Consider the following 14,873-nt stretch of genomic DNA (forward strand, 5'->3'; position numbering starts at 1 on the left):
TCAGCGCTGTGCTTTCGAGAAGGTTCTTCACACGTACAGACAGATGTGTGATGTGATGTGATGTGATGTGATTTCAGGGGGAATCATGACTCTGAGAGGACTCGTTTTGTGCCTCTTGTTGTGGAGTTCCGCGAGCAGCAGACGCGTAGGTGAGGAGAAACTTTATGCTTTGGTTGTTTTTCATGTACTCGGTATATTCGTGCGCGCTTACATTCGCATTCGAACCCGCAGAAATGCCGGATGATGATACCGTGTTCGACCTGTTCGAGCTCACTCATGTTCATAAGAAGCATCACGGGGTGAGTTTAGTGAAGGGACCCGATCCAAACAGCCCCGCGTACAAGATCCTGAACCCGAACCTGATCCCCTCAGAGCCCGAGCTCTCCTTCAGGGACCTGATCTACTCCATTCAGAGCGAGAGAGGCTGCATCTTCACCGCCAACCTTAAGCAAGCCAAGTGCACCAGAGGCAGCCTGGTCTCCGTGGAGAGGACAGACGGCACCGGATCCGTCTTTGAGATCATCTCCAACGGGAAAGCCAACACCGTGGATCTGGTGTACTGGAACGCGAGCGGACAGCATGTGGTGTCCATTGAGGACGTGAACTTGGCGAACGGACACTGGAAGAACATCACGGTGTTTGTGCAGGAGGATCGAGCTCAGGTCCATGTGGGCTGCGAGGAGATCAACACTCAAGAACTCGATGCTCCGATCCAGCAGATCCTGAATCAGGAGAGCGCGGACATCTCGAGCCTGAGGTTCGCCAAAGGAGCCGCCAAATCCGATCGCTTCATGGTAAGAATCTGGGTTTTGTTTATGTTTGATGTATCAGAGCTGCTTGATTGTTGTGGTATTATATTGGTTATATGTGGTATCGTGCTATCCGTTGTATTATATTATCATTTGATGCGTATTTTCGTCCTCTAACGAGACGTTTGGGAACGCGTAAAGACGCGGTTCGCTGAATATGCGCGTCCTGCTGAACGCTGATTGGTCGAGAGAGCAGCTGAAGAATGTGTGAAATGACTTAAATAGCGCTGGAGTCTCATGTGCGCAGAAGAGCAGAACATCTCCAACACACACAGAGTCAAAGATACCAGGGAATTTCTGCAAAGCGTCTTGATTTTAAGAGCGCCTCTCTTCAGGTGAGTGTTTATTCTCAGCGCTGTGCTTTCGAGAAGGTTCTTCACACGTACAGACAGATGTGTGATGTGATGTGATGTGATTTCAGGGTGAATCATGACTCTGAGAGGACTCGTTTTGTGCCTCTTGTTGTGGAGTTCCGCGAGCAGCAGATTCGCCAAAGGAGCCGCCAAATCCGATCGCTTCATGGTAAGAATCTGGGTTTTGTTTATGTTTGATGTATCAGAGCTGCTTGATTGTTGTGGTATTATATTGGTTATATGTGGTATCGTGCTATCCGTTGTATTATATTATCATTTGATGCGTATTTTCGTCCTCTAACGAGACGTTTGGGAACGCGTAAAGACGCGGTTCGTGCGCGCGAAGTGTTTTAGTTTTACAGTCTCCGTCTGAATGTTCCATGTAATAGTAGCTGTTGGAACTGTGTTGGGTTTTGTTCTGCCAATCTCGGTTTTTGACCATTATCTCGTTTTCCAGGGAGTTCTCCAGAACGTGCGGTTTGTTTTTGGAACGACGCTGGACGCGATTTTACGCAATAAAGGATGCGAGAGCTGTGAGTGTTTAATCGAGTTTATGTTGTATAAAAATTTACTTTTTATATTCTAAATACTGAAAAAATAAAATGTAATTAAATAAATATAGTATGTATTTCTTTATAAAAAACATAAATATTATATTAAAGCTCATGCGTTGTCAATACAGCAACCTTCATCACTGATGTCATGACCTTGGAAAACCCCGTGAACGGATCCAGCCCGGCCATCCGCACTGATTACACCGGACACAAGTCTAAAGGTCAGATGATCGTCATGTACTTGTAATGTGTCTGGGGTCTCATCATGGGCTCATGAAGTTAAGATCAGAATCCTGTTCCTCTTCAGATCTGCAGGACATCTGTGGATTCCCATGCGACGATCTGTCGAGCATGTTTAAGGAGCTCAAGGGACTGGGCCTGGTGGTGAAGCAGTTGTCAAACGAGCTCCGCCAAGTGGTGAGGATCAAACCCAGCTGATGTTCATACATACATGTGTCTCTCCACCCTGTTTCTCTTCTAATGCCAAGCCGTTGTTCCTCAGCCACTTCCCTCAAGTTGTTTCTAATGACAGTTCCTCTGCTCTTCTTCTGGCTTTCAGACAGCAGACAACAACTTAATCATGACTCAGATTAAAATCCACGAAGGGGTTTGTCTGCACAATGGCATCGTTTACAGAGACAAAGACGAGTGGACGGTGGACAGCTGCGCCCACTGCACGTGTCAGGTATGGGTCTTCTTACTGTTCAACTAATGTAAAGTGTGCTTTTCAATTAATTTATACTGGTTAGTATTTGTTTAGTGTGGGTAGCTGGTGGTTAAGTTAGTTAAAATCCCCGGTGGAAAGCCTGGTCTTGGTGTTGGGGAAGGGAAAAAGGTGCAATGTCTTCCTCTGTGTTTCTGTCTCACACATGCATCTAAATGGCTGGGATTCAGGAATGTTTTAATTGGTGAGTGATACCCGCTGTCTCTGGTTTCCGGTGAGACCAGCACCTGCGTGTGTGTTTGTGTGTTAGTGTGTGTGCGGTTGTGGCCGCTGACTCAGTCTGTCTTCTCCACCCTCATGCTGGCCACATTAAAACACTTTTGTTAGTCCGGTCAGATGTATTCCCCTGCTGCCCGCTCAGAGTTTATATCACCACACGATTTTCCTGCCAAAGCCAAGGGTCACTTTTTATTGCCAGCAGAGAGGCGTTTATTTCCCATCCATTATGTGCAGCTGTTGGGATCGTGCAATTAAACTTGCTTCAAATATTTTATTCACAGAACTCCGCCACTGTGTGCCGTGAAATCTCCTGTCCTCTCATGCCCTGTGCCAACGCTACTGTCCCAGACGGTGAATGCTGCCCACGCTGTGGAACACGTAAGTCAGGTTTCAGAATTCATTATGTAGGTCATCGTTCATCTGATCTCTGGCCACATTTAGAGATATTTTCTCTGATTGTTTTCTTCAAGCGAACGATGCGGGTGTGGACGGCTGGTCGCCCTGGTCCGAATGGACACACTGTTCGGTGACCTGTGGAAGAGGCATTCAGCAGCGCGGACGCTCTTGCGACCGAATCAATAGCAACTGCGACGGCACGTCTGTCCAGACGAGAGACTGTTACACGCAAGAATGCGACAAACGCTGTGAGTTCACCAACATGCACTGCTGGCTTCATATTTGGATCCCCATGCACATCTTTAATGCTTATTTCTGTGTTCATGCAGTCAAGCAGGATGGTGGCTGGAGCCACTGGTCTCCCTGGTCTTCTTGCTCAGTGACGTGTGGAGAGGGCGTCATCACTCGCATCCGGTTGTGCAACTCCCCTACGCCTCAGATGGGTGGGAAAGACTGCGAGGGAGACGGTCGTCAGACCGAGCCGTGCCAGAAGGACCCGTGCCCCGGTGAGTGTTTGCAACTATTTAAGTGTTTGCAGAATATAACCTGAAAACCCAAATGACCCTGTATTTCTCTCGGTGTCTCAGTGAATGGAGGTTGGGGACCCTGGTCATCATGGGACTCTTGCTCCGTCACGTGCGGTGGAGGACTGCAGCGCAGACACCATCTGTGTAACAGCCCCGCTCCCAAATACGGTGGAAAAGAATGTATGGGTGACTCCAAAGGCACCCGTTTGTGCAATGCCCAGTCGTGTCCAGTTGGTAAGACATAAAGCTGAAATCAAGCTGAAAATTCTTGTCACAGGATATCAATATAACACAGTTCCATACTATCATGAACAGATGGATGCCTGTCTAACCCGTGCTTTGCCGGCACCAAATGCACCAGCTTCCCCGATGGCTCCTGGAAGTGCGGCGAGTGTCCGGTTGGATACACTGGGGATGGAGTCCACTGTCAAGACATTGATGAGGTGAGGTGTCACGCCAATGAGACAGACACTTCTAAACAAAGACACTGGTGTTTCTAAAAATTCTTAATTTTGGTATCTGCAGTGCGAAGAAGTTCTAGATGCTTGTTTCGTGCTCAATGGAGTCCATCAGTGTGTGAACACAGAACCAGGCTACAACTGCCTGCCCTGCCCTCCACGCTACTCTGGACAGCAGCCCTTCGGCAGGGGAACGGAGCAGGCCATTGCCAACAAACAGGTTAGACTAGTCTAAAGAACAGTGTTAACGATGGGAAGGACCAGTTCTTTCTCCTTCCATGAGGTGCTAACCAACATTAAATCAACCTATTCACAGGTCTGCACACCTAGAAACCCATGCGAGGACGGCAGCCATGACTGCAATAAGAATGCCAACTGCATCTACCTGGGCATCTTCTCTGACATCATGTACCGCTGCGAATGTAAACCAGGCTACGCTGGAAATGGTTACATCTGTGGAGAGGACTCTGACCTTGACGGCTGGCCAAACACGGACCTCCACTGTGTGGAAAACGCCACCTACCACTGCAAGAAGGTATGTGACCATTTCCTTACCATATCCCATTATACAATGAGGTTACAAAATCTTCATCAAAACATGTCATTTTTAGGACAACTGTCCTGACCTTCCCAACTCTGGTCAAGAAGACTATGACAAAGATGGAACTGGAGATGCTTGTGACAATGATGATGACAATGATGGGATCCCTGATGATGGGGTAAGTCGTACACACTGTTCTTCTACAAGAGCATTTAGAGTTGACTGTCATAGCATGATACTGACTAAAAAAGAAAGAACAGAGTGAACAGGACAGAGAGAGAAATTTTGCCAGTAGCAAATAAATAAAGCATTTATGATGGCTTCCATCCAGCCATTCTGGATCTCTTGGTTTAACATCCATAATTCAAATCGTACACTTGGAAAAAATTTGACTGGGCAAACAAACAGTCAGTCAGTCTTGCATTCCAGCACAGCTGTGTCCCAAACCGTCACGTCCATGGCATATCGCTTCAGACATTAATTTTGTTTAGAGCTTTTCGATGATGTGTGCGTATATTTATACATTTCGGTCTGTGAGGTAGAGAGCGTCTCCAGATGTTTTCTGTCTTTCTGGTTTCATCACTGACTTGGCTGGATGTTCTTGTTTTGAACCAGGACAATTGCCCGTTCATATTTAACCCAAGACAGTACGACCATGACCGCGATCAAGTTGGTGACCGATGTGATAATTGCCCATATGACAGTAATCCAGAACAGACCGACACCGACAACAACGGCGAGGGTGATGCGTGTGCCATTGACATCGATGGTGATGGTAAGTCTTTCTTTCATCATGTAACCCGATCAACACAAAGAACACAGAAACCATTATAAGGGTGTTTTGGTGTAACACTGGAATTTATTTGTCTAGGCATCCTGAATGAGAAAGACAACTGTCCATATATGTACAACACTGACCAGAGAGACAGTGACGGAGACGGAGTCGGTGACCACTGTGACAACTGCCCACTGGAGCACAACCCTGACCAGGTGAGATGCTTGAACTTGCTTTTTTAAGACACAAGTGTGCAACTATGAACAGCAGATAATGACGGCTTTGCAATAATCCATGTGATGTCACAGATCGACTCTGACTCTGACAACATTGGAGACAAGTGTGACAACAACCAGGACATCGATGAGGATGGACATCAGAACAACCTTGACAACTGTCCCTACATCCCCAACGCCAACCAGGTCGACCATGACAAGGACGGCAAAGGAGACGCCTGCGATCACGACGACGACAATGATGGTGTGCCTGACGACAAAGACAACTGCCGACTCGCCTTCAACCCAGATCAACTAGATTTGGACGGTGAGTCCAACGCGCCGGCGCTGATTTTAGTCCATTTTATGTGAAATTTTATTTGTGCAAGTGTAAATTTCCACATGCTGAATTTTTGTCTCTTTTCTCCTGCCCAGGAGACGGGCGAGGTGACGTTTGCAAGGACGACTTTGACGTCGATAACGTGCCGGATATTTACGACGTTTGCCCGGAGAACTTTGGCATCAGTGAAACAGACTTCCGTAGGTTCCAAATGGTTCCTCTCGATCCCACTGGAACTTCCCAAATCGACCCCAACTGGGTCGTCCGTCACCAGGGCAAAGAACTTCTGCAGACCGTCAACTGTGATCCTGGCATCGCTGTTGGTAAGTGGTTGAGAGATACAGCTAATGATAAACACATTCATCTACATCCAAATGTTAATCATCTTCTTCTTATTGTTGTCCCTCAGGTTATGATGAGTTCAATGCCGTGGACTTTAGCGGCACGTTCTTCATCAACACAGACCGTGATGACGACTACGCCGGCTTTGTGTTTGGCTACCAATCCAGCTCACGTTTCTACGTGGTGATGTGGAAACAGATCACACAGACCTACTGGTCTCATACACCCACTAAAGCACAGGGGTACTCTGGACTGTCCATTAAAGTAGTGAACTCGACCACAGGACCGGGCGAACATCTCAGGAACGCTTTGTGGCACACTGGAGACACCGAGGGACAGGTACATATCGTTCTCAAGCAGTCGTGAGAACATTCAATTGAGTTTGGCATTTAAAATGTCCTGCTCACCTTATTTTGGACCATTTGCAGGTGCGTACCCTGTGGCATGATCCCAAGAGCATTGGCTGGAAGGATTACACCGCCTACAGATGGCAACTAATCCACAGACCCAAAACCGGACACATCAGGTAAGTGTGGAAGCCAACTTAGATCAGGGGTGCCCAATCCCGTTCCTGGAGCTCTACTTTTCTCAGTTCAGCTCCAGTCCTCATCAAACACAACTGAACCAGCTAATTAAGAGCTTGAGGACCACTTGATAATTGCACACAGGTGTGATGGAGCAGGGCTGGAACTGAACTCTGCAGGTGGGTGGATCTCCAGGAACAGCATTGGGTGGCCTCAACTTAGATCAACCGTTTTGTCCTAGGTACAAAACAACAGCTAAATCGGAAAAGCAGCTTCACTCACTTCTGTTCTGTTTATCGATTTTTAGAGTTATCATGTATGAAGGCAAAAAAGTCTTGGCTGATTCAGGAAGCATCAATGACAAGACATATGCCGGAGGAAGACTTGGCCTCTTTGTCTTCTCTCAAGAGGTGGTTTACTTCTCAGACCTCAAATACGAATGCCGAGGTAACACGATTGGATGGTTTTGAAGAATATTCCTCTCTATAGTTCTCTTATTGTTCTGGAAAGTTCATGAGTGTTTGTTTGACTCTTTTGCAGATGCATCATAACGGCCCAATCAGCGTTTTCCTTAAGGATCTGTCGGTTTAAATGTGTTCTGTTATAAAACTCTTCTGCGGTGGGGTCGAGGATCCAAATGTGGAGGCCAAAAACTTTCAATCTAAACAAGGACCACAGGAGCAGGTCGAGCATGAAGACTCATCAATACTTTTATCTCATCTATCTCAGCGACTCTCGGCTTGTTTCTTATCATGTGATTGGTAAAAGGAAGTTCTTCTGTAACGTCACTTCAGATCTGCTGTGGACTATGATCATGACAAAGGAGCCACTTGTGAACTGAAGCAAAAGCTTCCCCTTGATTCTGGTGGGTTTGAGATGCCACAGGAGGAACTGTTGAGGGGTGACGCACAGGACAGACAAGTCTGTTTGACTTTGTGAAAACGTGTTCTTTTGCATGGATTGAGACATCCAGATCTTCAGGACTCATTGACTCAGGCTCGTTTTTCCATAAGTTACGAGTTACCCATTACCCCCCTCCTCAAATTCAGCAGTCTTGATGTCTGCTTTTGATCAGCTTCAGTCATCGATGTTGACAACCCAAGAGTCTTAATTTCACTGTTTATAGAGCGGAGAGCTTCTCAGGGCTAGAGGGACCTTTGTGATTTGCCGCTCAAGAAGGAAGTTCATGTCTTAGATTATTACACAGATGTCCTGATGAGCTTAAGCCAGACTCGAGAGTTTTTGTGGTTCTAAACAAGCAGAAATGGAAAAAGGAAGTGGAGATGTTACAGAGGGATGGATAATAGGCGCACTTGTTTAATTTATTTATTGTGTTGAGAGGAGATGGATGCATGAGAACTCATCTCAGTGCCACGTATTACTGAAACAAAGAGAACAACTGGAGCGTTTCCTTCCTGGGGTGAATGAATGGTGAACAGAATATGATGTAAACGTACAAATATTACCTCACTGTTGTATAATTGAACTCAACAAAAATTGCAAATTATATTTGTGCCATTTATAACTCGGTTGTGTTTTGTTTTAGAGCTACTCTATGTAGTAAAACATTAATTCTGTACATAATAAAAGAAAAACACTTTTTTTATGAGATGCCCCAGTAGAACACGAATGCAAAGTTGTTAATATAATTAGTTTGTGCCTAATTAATGAATGATGTCTTTTCTTTTTTTTTTTTTAAATAAGTTATTGGTAAAGTTGTTTTTTTTCTGTGTATATATATGCTATTTAAATAATTTATAAGGAGCTGTAACCTGACATTAGAAGTGTTTGTATAAACGGTTTGCACACTGATGAGGATTTTCTTAGTTGAAGAATGCTTCAGTGTCAGTATTGTTACTAGTTTTACACAACAATGTTGTTTAATTTGTATCAATCCTTTTGTAAAATCAATGAACAATAAATACTTTTGATTAAAAAATGACAATGAAATGCTTTTGTTTTTAGTAGCTCACGACGTCAGCCGGCCTGATTTCTAAAAAAAAAAGTTTACACTCTAAATCTCAAAGAAATCCAGTCCATAAATAAGAATTTGTCTTAAGTATACATTTTAATTGCGTAGTCTGTCTGCGGTTTGGTTTATGGCTAAAATGACTCAAGGTTACTGCTACAACAAAAGCTAATTTGGTCAAAAGAGCATTAAAAAAAAAACAAAAAAAACTCTTATTTTCTCACATGAAATCCAGGATCTTTTATCAGCAAACACTCGGCTCACCTTCAAGGTCAGGAATGCTGGAGTCGCTGTAACACGGCCATACGTCCACACGTGCACAAACGTCATGCTTTACACTCAGTAATCTACAGTTTGTGAAGGCAATGTGAGCTGTTTCCGCTTTAGCTCTGGACATTGATTTAGTACAGTACTGTTCAAACATTTGGGGTCCGTATGACTTTTTAATATTTTTGAAATACGCATTTATTTAATCAAAAATACAGTAAAAATAGTGCAATATTATTATAATTTAAAACAGCTGTTTTCTATGTGAGTATCTGTTAAACTGTAATTTATTTCTGTGATCAAAGCTGTATTTTCAGCATCATTACTCCAGTCTTCAGTGTCACATGATCTTCAGAAATCATTCTAATATGCTGATTTGCTGCTCAAGAAACATTTCTGATTATTATCAATGTTGAACACAGTTGTGCTGCACAATATTTTTGTGGAAACTGTGATACATTTTATTTTTCAAGACTCTTTGATGAACAGAAGGTTTGATCATGCATTTATTTGAAATAGAACTTGTCATTTTTGATTAATTTAAAGCATTCCCCAAACGTTCGGACAGTAGTGTGTGTACTTGCGTGGTGTTAATGAGCCATAACACAAGTGCACTAGTGAGGGTTCTCAACGAAGAACAAGGTCAGCATCAGACGGATTTGATCCACATATTTCTTTGAGTTAATCAAAAACTCATGACATGAATAAAAAGACATTGGTTTGATTTTTGAAAAGGAAAATTTTATTTTGTCCTCTTACGTTCTTTTTCAGATGTTCTGGAGTCTGACCGTGATGCTGACGCTGGCAGACACATCAGAGACTGGATGACAAACACACTTTCGTGTCCTCACTTATTATGCAACTCTAAAGCACAAAGACCTAGATTATGAACCAGAGCGAAATAGAAAACAGAAGAACAGACTCCTTCATATTTCATGCCTCTTTCTTGTCAGTCTCACTGTGCCGTAGCAGATCCGAGCCGGAGAGACGTGGAGAAGCATCCAGAGCCGAGCTCGTCCCGAGGGATGATTCTGATGAGGAACCTGCAGGAGATCGGATCATGTCCTCCTCACATTCCTGCAGCAGATTCCTCAACTCATCGTCAGACAAACGAACCGACTGCGAGAGAAGAGCAGAGACAGACATGAGCACATGCTGCAGTGACCAAAACAAACACTTTCCTCACGAAGAGCTCAAACTAGTTCTGATTTGGAACTGGAGAGTGGATTATTTTTTGGGCATGTTTTTACAAGCATTGACACCCATATGGCAAAAATATATACAAATGTGTCCCTGCAGCACAAAAGCAGTGTTAAGTCGCTGGGGTATATTTGTAGCAATAGCCAACAATACATTGTATGGGTCAAAATTATACATTTCTCTTTTATGCCAAAAATCATTAGGATATTAAGTAAAGATCATGTTCCATGAAGATATTTTGTAAATGTCCTACCGTAAATATATCAAAACTTAATTTTTGATTAGTAATATGCATTGCTAAGAACTTAATTTGAACAACTTTAAAGATGATTTTCTCAATATTTAGATTTTTTTGCACCCTCAGATTCCAGATTTTCAAATATTGTCCTATCCTAACAAACCATACATCAATGGAAAGCTTATTTATTCAGCTTTCAGATGATGTATACATCTCAATTTAATAAAATTGACACTTAAGACTGGTTTTGTGGTCCAGGGTCACAGATATACTTTTTGGGCCAAAATATATTTTAAATACATGCTAAAGTAAGTTGTAAAGAGTGAAGCTCAATGAAATATATTTTGGAAATTGAAAATATATTTAGTTTCAACCTTCATATACCAAAATATATTTTAAAATGTATTTCAGGGGCAAGAAAATACATTTCCAATCTTAACAGTACCACGTTGTAACACGTGTTATAGACAAAAAATAAAATGTGACATGAATGTATTTTCTTGAATTGAAATATATGGCGCGCACATTTTTTTTTTTTAAATTCTTTAAAAAATATATTTATATTTTTTAAATAAATTCTCAAAAACATACAAAAAATATTGGTAGAAAACATATTTACATAAATGTATTTTAGCAACGATATATTTTTGGCTATTTTTTTTATTTATTTTGAAATATATGTAAAATTATTTGAATTTTTTCCCCATGAGTTTTCCACATAAATACACCACAGAAGTGATCTAAAGTTGAAAGAATTCTTCCTCTGAACCGACTAAAGTACAGCGCGTTCATCATTCTCCAGACGGCTCTGACCTCCAGTCATCAGCTCGTGTTCCTCAGTAAACTATTGTCTTTCTTCCCTCGGGGTGCGAGAGGCGCTGGAGGTCGAGATGAGGGTGAAGGGTGAGGTCAGACCTCCTCAATCTACCACCAACACACCGAAACACCCTCACGCTGCAGAAACTCATGCTCTTAACTCACTATGTTTGTCTGATTTTCCAGCGCAAACATCTGAACATCCTTAAATCAAGAGACATTTACTCGAGCTTCACAATGACTGAAGATTATACGTCTTGTTTTCTGAAAAATGCATCAAACTGAAGTGAGTTTATCATTAAAACAAGTTCAAATATCAGTCAATGGGGTCAGAAAAATAATGTATTCCCTTTAAATTAAGTCTATTGTCAGATATGTGTTCTGGTTTAATCATAAATTCACTTCATTTTGATCAGCTTCTCTTATCTTCAGTCATTGTGAATCTCCAGAGAATAATCTTGATTTAAGTCTTGAATTTTGTTGCAGTTTGACGAATTGATTTTTGAGTTGTGGAAAAACCTGATATTTTTTCTTGGTATTTTGTGACTTTTTTAAAAATCTCATTTAGGATCATGAACATGCATGCAAAGTTCAGATGATCTGATGAAATGTGCATACAAACATTGTATTAGGATTATAATGTTTGCGGGTCAATTCGACACATTTCATGATTAATGTCAGCTACATAGAAACAAAACAATTTGGATTATTATTGTTATTCTGTTATGTCAGTTTCTCAGCTGCTCTCTGAGGGTGTTTATTCACATTTATAAATCTGGCAGATGCTTTTATCCAAAGAAATTTACACTGCGTTGATGGGAATCGAACCCATGATCTTGGCGTTGCGAGCGCTACACTTTCACTGTTTGAGCTTCAGGATCACACAGAATACATTTTTTTTAAAATGTTACAAATAATAAAATAAAATGTTATAATGCTGTTTATAAAAGTTGCAGTTTGTGAAAAGAGTAAAAATAGTTAAATTTTATTTTAAAATATGTTCTCTTGTTTCTTTTTTTTAAATGTGTGGGAACCATTAATATTAAAGATTTTCTGTTTTTAACAGAACTTTTTTTTTTTTTTTTCTAATTATGTTGAATCCATTTAGGGTAAATAAAAACTGCACCTATAATTTGATATCAAAACACACTATAAAGTATCATAATGATGAGTAAATGATGACAGAAATCTCATTTTATTCTCGAGATCATGACATTAGATCAGACAAGTTTGATGAGAAGGACAGGATTCTGGATATATTTTTCTGGCCAACATATATATTAAATACATGCTGTAAATAGTGAAGCTCAATAAAATATATTTTGGAAATTGAAAATATATTTAGTTTTAACCTTCATGCACTAAAATATATTTACAATCTTAAAAGTAGCCCACATTTAGGCAAAATGCAAATGTGGATATCCTACTAGAGACCAAAAATAATTTTTTATATAAAAGATTATATTTAATACATAATTTTTTTTTTTTTATATATATATATTGTAATATGTATATTGTAATTTTTTAAAAGTAGTTTAACATTTTAAAGTATGTTCCTTGATGAATTTTATTCAAATATGTAATATGTTCACACGTGTTACAGACAACAAGAAAAGTTTTTCTTCAAATGTGACATATGTGAATGTATTTTTTTTTTCTCATATATAATCGCTTAATCATTGTTTCAACTGCAAAAAGACATTAAAAAAAAACAGCTTAATGTCATGTAACGTTACATTTACCTCAGGTTAGTTAGCAAGAGAAAATAACTGTAGCGAGGAACATTTTAATAAATAGATGCACTATTCATTATATATATTTTTTAAACTTCAATTTTAGTGATGTCTCATTTTGTACAGTATTTTTTAATAAATCTGTCTTGAAAACAAGTTATGATAGTAAGTTGATGGGGAGCAAGTCACTGAACACTGGAGAAGTGTGTGTTCTCGTTAATGAATGCACGTTAATGAATGCACGTTAATGAACAGCAGAAAAATCTCGACTAACAGCAATGAAGGCAATGCTTTTCGTTTTCGTAAGACTACATCAATTTCTTATATACAGTAATGGCCAAAAGTAGTGGATATTTCTCAATTCTTGCCTTTAATGACCCTACAAAATCAAAAAATACATAGAAAAACAAATGGCTCACTGGAAATAAAGCACTGATTGAATACAAGAATATAATCAGTTATTAATATTTCGTTGGTTCTCCCTTGTTTTATCCACAAGCACAACTACACAATATGCTTACAAAATCCTTAATATTAAAATGTTTGAATAAACATCACTTTTGGCCACTACTCTACTAAAGTTAGCTGTGCGTCCCGTATTCCACCCTGAGAAATCTGGTCACCCTATCAATCTTATTTATGAACATTCTTCACAATATCTTCTGTTACAAGAAGATATAAAGTCATAAAGGTTTGGAATGACATGAAGGAGAGTAAATGACGACGGAATGATCATGTTTGAGGCTTTCAGCAGTATAATATAACATGTCTTTCCTCCAGAGATCATCGTTGAGAAGAAGAGAGAAGCTCAACAAACATTATCATCGACTGCCATTCGAAATGATCATTAATCAGTCGTTTACATCAAACAGTCAAAGCTTTTAACATCTCGAGCCTCTTCAAACTGCTCAGAAACTCAGCGCTAAACAGAGATGAGAAGAGACGAGAAAGAAAGAAAGAAAGAAAGAAAGAAAATAAAAATGAAAAAGAAAGAAATAAAGAAAATAAAAATGAAAAATAAATAAAACAAGAAAATAAAAATGAAAAAGAAAGAAAAAGAAAATAAAAATAAAAATGAAAAAGAAACAAATAAAGAAAATAAAAATGAAAATGAAAGAAAGAAAAAAATGAAAAAGATAGAAAGAAAATAAAAATGAAAAAGAAAGAACATAAAAAAGAAAAAGAAATAAAGCAAGAAAATAAAAATGAAAAAGAAAGAACATAAAAAAGAAAAAGAAATAAAGCAAGTAAAGAAAAGAAAAATGAAAAAGAAAGAAAGAAAATAAAAATGAAAAAGAAAAGAAAGAAAATAAAAATGAAAAAGAAATAAAGAAAATAAAAATTTTAAATTAAAATTTTTTTATAAAAATGAAAAAGAAAGAAAAATAAAATAAAAAGAAAAATGAAAAAGAAAACGAAAGAAATAAAGAAAATGAAAATAAAAAAGAAAGAAAAAGAAAATAAAAATGAAAAAGAAATAAAGAAAATAAAAATTTTAAATTAAAATTTTTTTATAAAAATGAAAAAGAAAAAGAAAAGAAAGAAAATAAAAATGAAAAAGAAATAAAGAAAATAAAAATTTTAAATTAAAATTTTTTTATAAAAATGAAAAAGAAAAAGAAAACTCTCTCTCTCTCTCTCACACACACACACACACTCACGCCGCCGGGTTCGTTCTCCTCCAGGAGCTGCAGCTGCTGCTGGATTTCTCGCAGACGTCTCTCCTCGTCTCGTCTCTGTCTCTCTCCGTCTCCTGTGTTCTCCTGCAGACTCCCCTACAGCACAAGACATTTCATCTGAGTACAAACACAGAGTTAAACTCATGTTTCAGCAGTCTGGAGTCTCTCTGTGTGTGTGTGTGTGTGTGTGTGTG

The 14,873-nt window shown here is 39.7% G+C and overlaps 2 protein-coding genes across 3 annotated transcripts in view; one reads left to right on the forward strand and one right to left on the reverse strand.

Moving 5' to 3' along the window:
- The first annotated feature begins 71 nt into the window (after positions 1 to 71).
- On the forward strand, positions 72 to 8,467 carry thbs1a (thrombospondin 1a). Of its 2 annotated transcripts, XM_016557350.1 has the most exons (22): positions 72 to 149; positions 232 to 794; positions 1,620 to 1,695; positions 1,845 to 1,937; positions 2,024 to 2,133; positions 2,276 to 2,401; positions 2,941 to 3,037; positions 3,130 to 3,303; positions 3,385 to 3,561; positions 3,643 to 3,816; positions 3,898 to 4,025; positions 4,108 to 4,260; positions 4,357 to 4,575; positions 4,652 to 4,759; positions 5,197 to 5,356; positions 5,453 to 5,571; positions 5,665 to 5,899; positions 6,007 to 6,234; positions 6,321 to 6,592; positions 6,682 to 6,779; positions 7,085 to 7,224; positions 7,318 to 8,467. In XM_016557350.1, exons 1-22 carry the CDS (start codon positions 86 to 88, stop codon positions 7,326 to 7,328), a joined length of 3,525 nt encoding a protein of 1,174 aa, XP_016412836.1. In that variant the 5' UTR covers positions 72 to 85; the 3' UTR covers positions 7,329 to 8,467. The 2 variants fall into 2 exon arrangements, with proteins under 2 accessions (XP_016412836.1, XP_016412837.1); XM_016557351.1 differs by lacking the exons at positions 72 to 149; positions 232 to 794 and adding an exon at positions 1,302 to 1,331.
- A 1,301-nt stretch (positions 8,468 to 9,768) lies between these two features.
- The window catches only part of fsip1 (fibrous sheath interacting protein 1), a 29,721-nt gene continuing 24,616 nt past the window's right edge, over positions 9,769 to 14,873 (reverse strand). The window contains exons 11-12 of the mRNA XM_016557362.1: positions 14,662 to 14,775; positions 9,769 to 10,132 (exon numbers count right to left, since the gene is read on the reverse strand). Coding sequence (XP_016412848.1) covers positions 9,947 to 10,132; positions 14,662 to 14,775 — 300 coding nt within the window. The 3' untranslated portion in view covers positions 9,769 to 9,946. The remainder of the gene's footprint in view (positions 10,133 to 14,661; positions 14,776 to 14,873) is intronic.

The sequence above is a fragment of the Sinocyclocheilus rhinocerous genome, unplaced genomic scaffold (genome assembly GCF_001515625.1).
Source record: "Sinocyclocheilus rhinocerous isolate Xijiao unplaced genomic scaffold, SAMN03320098_v1.1 scaffold1068, whole genome shotgun sequence".
NCBI lineage: Eukaryota > Metazoa > Chordata > Actinopteri > Cypriniformes > Cyprinidae > Sinocyclocheilus > Sinocyclocheilus rhinocerous.